Consider the following 8329-nt stretch of genomic DNA (forward strand, 5'->3'; position numbering starts at 1 on the left):
CGTATCTTTAGAATACAATTTAGAGAAATACCAAGTAAGAGAATTTAGAGGGAGTACAATTTTAGGGTGAAGTTAAAGTTGATAACGAGTTGCGATTGACCAGCATGCTTGTGAAATCGTTTTTGAAACATGAGTATCTGCAAGCCACATTCCATGAGAGATATTCTAGATATAGTTACTAGTTTATTGAAGAAGGCAGGGAAGAAACTGGTCATGTCCTGTCCTCTCATTTAAGGGCTTCCCCTTGCCTACGCCGTAGACCCCCCCTTTGAAATGAAGATAGCGGTCTACGGCATAGGCTAGGTTTCCACGAGCGAGCTGGAGAGCTGGGTCTGGAGATTATATTGATGTCAGCAAATTCACAAAAAGGGAAGGAGTTCATGGATGAGGTTATTCAATCGAAGGGAATAAATAAAATATCGGACGAAGGAGAAGGAATTACAACAAAAATAAACACGAGAAGACATGGAACAAGATGAAATAGAAGAAGAACAAGAACAAGAAGAGGAAAAAAAGTGCAAAAGAATTTGTAGAAGGGAAGGATGAAGAATAAGGAAGGAAAGAAGAAAGAAGGAAAGTAAGAAATCTAAAGACAAGAGAAAGAAGAAGGAAGAAGTAGAAAGGAGAAAAATTAAGTAAGAAACTCTAAAGTAATAAATTTGATAATTCTAAGAATTTGAGAAGTCTCTATCACGTGCGCCCTTTCGACCCTACCCAAAGGAGTGGCCATGACTGTGCATTCCCGCCTTATGACAACAACCTGAAGCTTCTTCAGGTAGAGGCTGTTGACATCTCTTTTCGCCTTCAGGAGTAGGTGGTGTAGGGGACCTTTCTTGGTAGCAAAATTCTTTCAGGTGAGTGGTTCTCATTCAATAAGATAGAAGGCATCTGAAATTCGCAAAATTGACCAAAACTTATATCTCGGCCAACAAATATACCGAACATCGTTGAATCAAGCAATCAAGAAAAGCACAACAGAAAGTTTCTGCTCACGGCGGCGGATAGGCCTTGCAGATTTTTTAGTAATGTGCAGACCGTAAAGCGTCCGCCCTAGGGTTTTTATGGCATCAAATTATGTGTGCGATAAATATGCAAGCACAGAGGCATTATTTTTGTTAGCTACATATTTGGAATGCCCAGTAGATTGAACAAAGTTATTTGGCTTAATAGTATTTATTATGCAAAGTTCGTCATGAGTCAGCAATTTCTTTACTAGGCAATCCAGGAAACGCACTTTTCAAAGTAGCAAGCAATGTGATACGTCTATCAAGCAGTGTAAAATTATCAAACATATTTGCCAAAAAACGTTATACAATATACAACCTTTTACATTACCACTAATTGTACGAATGGAATTGAAAGAGCAGAGTTTTTGCAATCAGCCCTCCCGGAAAATCAATTTAAACAAAACATAGTTTAGGTATACAAGGCTTCAAATATTAAAAAACAACACCTTGTTAAAAAAAAGATCCGAAACATGGGCGTTATTCGATACCTTTTTAAATATAATTTTAAATTAATCAAGATTTTATAGGAATTGGCAAAACTAAAGTAAATATTTAAAATCTTTGAACCAGTTATGATGAAGTCGTCCAATCTGCGGACAGATAAAGGGAAAAAATGGATGATAGTGATGATATGGTCGATGAAAACATTGAAACAGATTTTGAAATGTTTATTCAAGAAGCACAAAAAGCTGATGCGCAAGAAACCATTGTACTATACCTCCCCTATGAGGGTTTCGCTAGAAACAATTTCAGCATAAATGTCAATGTGTTTGCCATTTCTTAGTAATGTTGGGCCAAGACTGGAGAAAATTCAGTAATTGAACTCCTTTTTTATTCGCAACTCCAAGCCACCTTGATAAGTCCTGATATCAAGACTTTGTCTCAACAACAGGATGTGAGAGATTTTGTCTTGATCTGAAAAAACCCCATCTAATTATGTTGCATAGGTAACTTGCTTCAAAGAGTGCTTTTTCCAGCAAACTTGAATCACTCATATTGGAAAATTATCTCACTCTTCTGTGGCACCCATGGTGCAGTCTCAGGTAGTACAAAGTTCAAGACGTTTTGTTATGTTGTTATGAATAGGTAATTCAGAAGTCTTTATGAATAGGTAAGGACATTTTTACAAGTTTATCATTCTTGAACCTGTACTCTGATATCCTACAATTTACTGATAATATCAAACATCTTTTACAGGGTTTTCAAGTTGACCAGCAAAGGCAAAATGAAAGCTATTGTATTTGATGCCCCAGGAGGTGCAGAAGTTCTTAAAGTAAAGGAGGTGAAGCAGCCAGAACCTGGGGAAAATGAGGCAAGTTTTCATTCACTATTCAAAAATAACTTTTATCTGTGTCCATGCAATGACCTGTTTGAATGCTTTCAAGAACAAAATGTTCAAATGATGATAAAATGAATTCAGTTTTTGTATGGGGTCTGAAATAGCTAAATATGCAAGAGTGTGAATCGCACCCATGAAAGAAATAATGCATGTGGTTTACCATATGCATGGTGATTTCCTTATGACAAATACTGGATATTGGACCTAAATTTTCAATTTTTGTAGTTTATCTTATTTTTTTCTTAGGAAGCATTTTTGCCTTACATATTAAATTTTTATAATTTCTGTTCAAAGAAGAAAAATTAATAGTATGTAAAAAACCTTTGAGAGAAATAGAGTTTTGCCTGGTTCTGTTAAAATAAATCCATCCATTTTCATTAGCTACTGTATGCTTTTTGGCAATGAAAATCTGAATAAACACCACTTCTTTTTCCTAGGTTCTAGTGAAAGTTCATGCGATTGGTGTGAATCCTGTAGAAACATATATCAGGGCATCCATGTTTGGACCAGTTCCAACCCCACATATATTGGGAAGTGATTGTGCAGGAGAGGTAGAAAGTGTTGGAGAAAATGTGAAAAGATTTAAAGTGAGTTTAAATGGCAGTCTCAATTTTTGTATCATATGTTTTTCTAGGACAGGTAGAATATTATTTTAGTAAAAAATATCAACTGAAAGGCCTGTATTAGGGCCTTGATGATTCAAGACATCAAATTGTGGAATTCTAATATTGTAAAGATAATGGTCAAGATTGCCCATGGTTGGTGACCAAAATCTTGCTTTTATGTAACAGATCAAATTGAAAATGTATTGCTAATTTACTTTAATGAACTGATTTCTCTTATAATTACTACAATGATTTTTCTAAATGTTTTCCTAGCAATAAAATGTAGTTGTCGCAATTAGAAGTGCTGACATGACTTGGTTGGAAAACGTCTTAAGATATTGCTTGTCAAAACTCTTTAAAATGCTGATATTTGAAAACAGAGGGGATGAAGAAATGGATGGTTCTGATAACCGTTTGATTTATAGTAGACTCTGGTTATAGTCATACCAAATATTTCTTGAAAGACTTGTGACTGCAAACAGAATTTGCCCTTAAACAGGGCTAAATTTGAAGATATATTTTTATGTAAATGTCTATTTGGGTATATATTTTCTGTGACTGTAACCAGTAATGTGACTGTAAGTGGAGTGACTTGAAGGCAGAGTTGACTGTGCATATAAAAGAGGATATTGCCAAGTATCAAGTACAAAGTGCAAGTTGAAACTTGTTTAGTGAGGGTTTGTGAGTGCTAATTGTTTGTGTAGTGCCATTCTGTGCAGCTTGGAAAATGGCCAAAACATTGCTTTGCACCATGGCTCCTCCAATGGAAATATGGCACACATTTGCCTTCAATAATGCCCTTAATAACAGAATGTTTTTCTGAGCGACTTTCAAATTCTTGTTGTAGAAAGGTGACAGAGTTTGGACATGCCACCTTACAAACAATGGAGCTGGGACATATGCAGAGTTTGTATCTGTTCCAGAAGAAAATGTCTATCAATTACCTGATAATACCTCATACAAACATGGAGCTGCATTGGGAATACCTTTCTTAACTGCTGCACAAGCCCTTTTCCAACTGTAAGTTTAACTATCAATGCAAGAACTTTCATTAGCTTCATTCAGCTGAACCTCATCTGCAGTATTTATGAATTTGCTAGGAAAGGTCCAGTAATGCTCTTTCAGATAGGGATAGATCAATACAACTTTTTTATGACCATCAGTGAATAGATATAAATATGGAAAGATACATTGAAAACACACAAAATTGTACATATAATGGCCTTGTTTTTGACTATTTTACAAATTAAGCACAACTTTTCAAGAATTTTGTGCTTATTCAAACATGTGTGCTTATTTCTATATTTGTCTAGGGTTTTGCTATTACACATACATTCAGGCCCATTGCTATAAGGGGTGAATGGGCATGACACCTCCCGTGAAAAATAATTTCATTGCAAGAACAAGGAGTTTTTTACCATCCAGAGGTGCTTAGTCTGCAAATTTCAAAACTTGTCAGCAAGTACAGGATGGTTCACCTACTTTGGCGGCAAATGGGACTTGGAAGCTCCCTTTGAGCACAATAACTAGCAATGGGCCTGCGTACATTTGCACTTATTTGAACATGTGTATTTATTCAAGTAAGAAACAACCAATCTACTTCCCTGCCTTCTTACACTGTACACCAGATTTGTTACTTATCTTTTAGAAAAGTTTTAGATTTGAGGAGAGCATCTAATTGCTCTTTGTTTTTGCTTGCACAAAATCCTGTAGATTTTAGTGTGATTGATCATGCTTGGCAGAAGGGTCCTCAATGGTTCATAGTTTCTGGAAATATTTCAAGCTCCTTTCAAGTAAATGTGTGAGTTTGTAATTGAAGTAAATGCTTGCACCTGGATATTAAATTTAGGAGGTTTATTTTTTATCACTGAACAAATTGTTTATTATTAGTCCCCTAACCCCTTCAGTAGATATGATTGTATTGTTAATATAACAATCTAGCAGCTCATGTATTTTAGAAGTTGTTTTGAAATTGTATTTTAGAAGTAACTCAAAGCCAGGAGAAACAGTCTTGATTCATGGAGCAAGTGGGGGTGTGAGTATATAACAGTGTTATTAAAGGGGTGAAATTTCATTTGTTGAATGACAATGACAGAATTTGGTACGATAAACTTAAAGATACAGTTGATTTTATGAGATTGATAAAAATCTAGTAAATTTTTTTAATGAGAACAATTTGATAAATTTTGTATGATGTATCAATATTCAGGAAATTTTATATGATGGAATGAGATGTAGAACATTTTTGTGTGATTTTTATGAAAATATTTTTCTGTAAAAACTTCTGTATGAACTCATTTGTCTAAACTATGCGCTCTATGGATAGGTTGGTCTACCTGCAGTGATGTTTGCAAAGAACCATGGAATGAAAGTAATTGGCACAGCATCAACTGAAGATGGCATACAGCTGGTAAAGGAAGCTGGTGCCCATCATGTGTTCAACCACAGAAGCAAAGATTATGTAGATCAGATTAAGGTTTTTTGTTTGTTTTGATATGGAATATTTCAAATTTTATTGAAAGGTGAAAATTGCTCATGATTTATATTGTATAACATTGTTATAGATCGCAGCATCAGGACATGGAACCACCAAAGCAAGTAACAAAAAACATTTTAGTATAAAATTAGTGATTATCAACAGTATTTCATACTTTAAAGCATATAAAGTTGCAAACAATAATAAGTTGCATTTCAACCAGATCATAGTGTGATTATTTCTTTAGACCGTGGTGTGAATTGCTGTTTCTCAAATCAGTTTGTTTCTTAAACTAGGTTATATTGAGCTAAAATGAAAACAAGTTTAGATAATAACTGAAAGATTCTATTAAAAGATGATTCTGAAAATTTGTTTGATTTTTTAAGTTATAATTGAAGATTTGAGTTAACTATCTCGGTTCAGAGCTGAAGTTTTTAGTAGTTTCTTGCACCCCAAATGTTGGTAGCTTTTTTATCTTTGTATAATTCAAATAAATATATAATAAATTTTAGGAAGTGACTGGTGGAAATGGTCCTAATGTCATAATAGAGATGCTTGCCAACAGCAATCTTCAGAAAGACATGGATATGATAGCCACTCTTGGAAGAATTGTGGTAGGAACACACTCTTTTCATAAAAGCCAAAGTAATAAATTTGTATCTCCATAACATAACATTTAATCTGATGCTTAAATTTTTCTAATTTTATTAATTTACATAGCACAATGCTTTCCTATGATTTGCTGTGACAATCAAATGCCTCTCCTGGTACCTATCACGGCAGACCTCCATTTAGCCGTTACCTAATTACTGAAAACACGGCCTGAATTACTAAAAAATCATTTTTTGTTTGAAATGACGTTCTTTGTTGAAGTTAAAACTGGTTTCGAAGCTCTAGTAAATGACCATTAGAGCTAACTATGTTAACTCCCACCCTTTTACATAACTTAGAGAACTTTGCCCAATTACTTTTACATAATGCTATGTTTGCGTGACTTTATGTTTCTTAATGTTAAATCGAATCCTCTCAGATTATTGGCAACAGAGGCAAATGTGAGGTCGATGCCTCTCCTGTGATGACGAAAATGCTGCAAATTCGAGGAGTTCTCCTTTTCATAGTTCCTAAGGTAAATATAGTACTGTATTTATACACTTCTGCTCGTTTTTTATGTCATTTGTTTCCAAATATAGACTGCAATCAGTATCTACTTCATACAGACACCTTCCATCTTTGACGCTGTTAGAAACCTTCTTCCAATTTCTTTTAACGTATTTTTATAGCATCTATTTAAGGCTTTGTTTTTTTGACTAACCAAGTCGATAATTGGGTCTAGAGAATCATGCCTATAAAATTAATAAACAAGGTAGATTCGAGTAGATCACTGTATAACTGATTCCACAGCATCACCTGTCTGTTTTCAAGATCTCACTCGTCTTTTCAATGTTCATAATAGGAAGAGATGAATGAGAATGCTGCTCGAATCTCAACTGGCCTTGAGATGGGCTGGTTAAAGGCATCTGTGGGTAAGGAATACACAATGGAGCAAGCTGCAGAAGCACACCGAGAACAGATCGAAGGAAAAGCCAAAGGAAAGATCATTATAAACGTCCGCTGATGAACACACTCATTGCATGGACGCATTTTTATCAGTTGTGCTAGCACATGCTGATAAATTTTAATACATTTTTTACACAAACACCATTCAACATATCTTATTCTGTTTTTCTGTTTTTCCGTTCTATCTTAGTTTCACATAAGCTTTGACGCAAATAAACGCTTTTACATATTTTACAACGTTTGCAAAGAGCAGATTAGGAGCATTCACGGTTTGGGTATTATTGCAGATTTTTCTAACGAAGGCCTGAAGGAAAATAAAAGTTTATCTGCATCGTATTTGCCATTCTTTGTTGTTCAAAGTTTAGATTATGTTAGAAGGTGTTTTTCAATATGTGTTCTTCCTGTTATTGATGCATCGAACACTGAAAGGTCTTTCAGCCAAGGCTATTGACCACAACAGCAAGTGGTCTGCTGTCATCCAAATAAAACCCTTGTTCGCCAGGTAACTTGTTATATAAGCCATAGCATAAAGCTTCTGTGAAAGATCACCATTCGAATATAGTCGAGGATGGCTTATTCAAAGGGGGTGGGCTTGTTCAAAATTTAAAAATACTAAAGTTACTTGATGGGAAGGGGGGAGCTTTTTGAAAACGCAAGATAAACCTAAAAGACAACATGATTTCTTTAACAGAATAAGAAAGTAACCGAATATAAAATACATACGGAAGCTCATAGAAATTAACCGGATACCCAAAACAGGATAATAAATTAACCGGATGTAAAAGCTTTTGAATGGAATTATGTGAAGCTACACGTTGCTTTAATTCAAAAAAGCATCGCAAAAATTCGCGCTCGATTCCTCGCTTTTTCATGTCCTTTGTCATAAATATGGGATTCCTTTTGCTGCCCACCCTGCCTTTTTATTGGAAAACAATTTTATGGAAGAAACTTTCTAAGACTTTACAAAAACAGCCTGGTACCTAGTTCCTTAAACTTGGTTGCTTCGGGTTGATACAGCATTGCCCCTTGGCTGAAACAATACTAAAGCACAAAGGCCACGAGGACTAGGAATGTTTATGGGGGGGGGGGGGGCTTTAGCTTTTTGCAAAAAATGACAAATACTAAGTAATAAACTACCAGTAAAGCCTCTTTTTATACGGTTTTAGCCCCCCCCCAAACTTTTTTTAGACCCCCCACTTTTCTCAACGCTTCGCGGTGCTTGTAAACGCATAAAAAGAGAAAGGTGCGACCTGATAAATGATAATACATGCAAGGAAAGAAACTCCAACCTTCGACTTGTGTAGGCGGAAGAGGGAAGCGCTTGCATCATTTCAGTGCTACACCA

The 8329-nt window shown here is 35.3% G+C and overlaps 1 protein-coding gene across 2 annotated transcripts; it reads left to right on the top strand.

The window, feature by feature from the left end:
* The first annotated feature begins 714 nt into the window (after positions 1 to 714).
* LOC135693088 (zeta-crystallin) lies at positions 715 to 7137 on the top strand. Of its 2 annotated transcripts, XM_065211475.2 has the most exons (9): positions 715 to 854; positions 2205 to 2319; positions 2784 to 2933; positions 3799 to 3971; positions 4935 to 4986; positions 5278 to 5427; positions 5940 to 6041; positions 6458 to 6553; positions 6881 to 7137. In XM_065211475.2, exons 2-9 carry the CDS (start codon positions 2233 to 2235, stop codon positions 7040 to 7042), a joined length of 972 nt encoding a protein of 323 aa, XP_065067547.2. In that variant the 5' UTR covers positions 715 to 854; positions 2205 to 2232; the 3' UTR covers positions 7043 to 7137. The 2 variants fall into 2 exon arrangements, with proteins under 2 accessions (XP_065067547.2, XP_088967153.1); XM_089111027.1 differs by lacking the exon at positions 715 to 854 and having other exon boundaries at positions 2167 to 2319.
* The last annotated feature ends 1192 nt before the right edge of the window (positions 7138 to 8329 follow it).

This window comes from Rhopilema esculentum, chromosome 11 (assembly GCF_057945365.1).
Source record: "Rhopilema esculentum isolate cy_ngs chromosome 11, ASM5794536v1, whole genome shotgun sequence".
NCBI classification, from domain to species: domain Eukaryota; kingdom Metazoa; phylum Cnidaria; class Scyphozoa; order Rhizostomeae; family Rhizostomatidae; genus Rhopilema; species Rhopilema esculentum.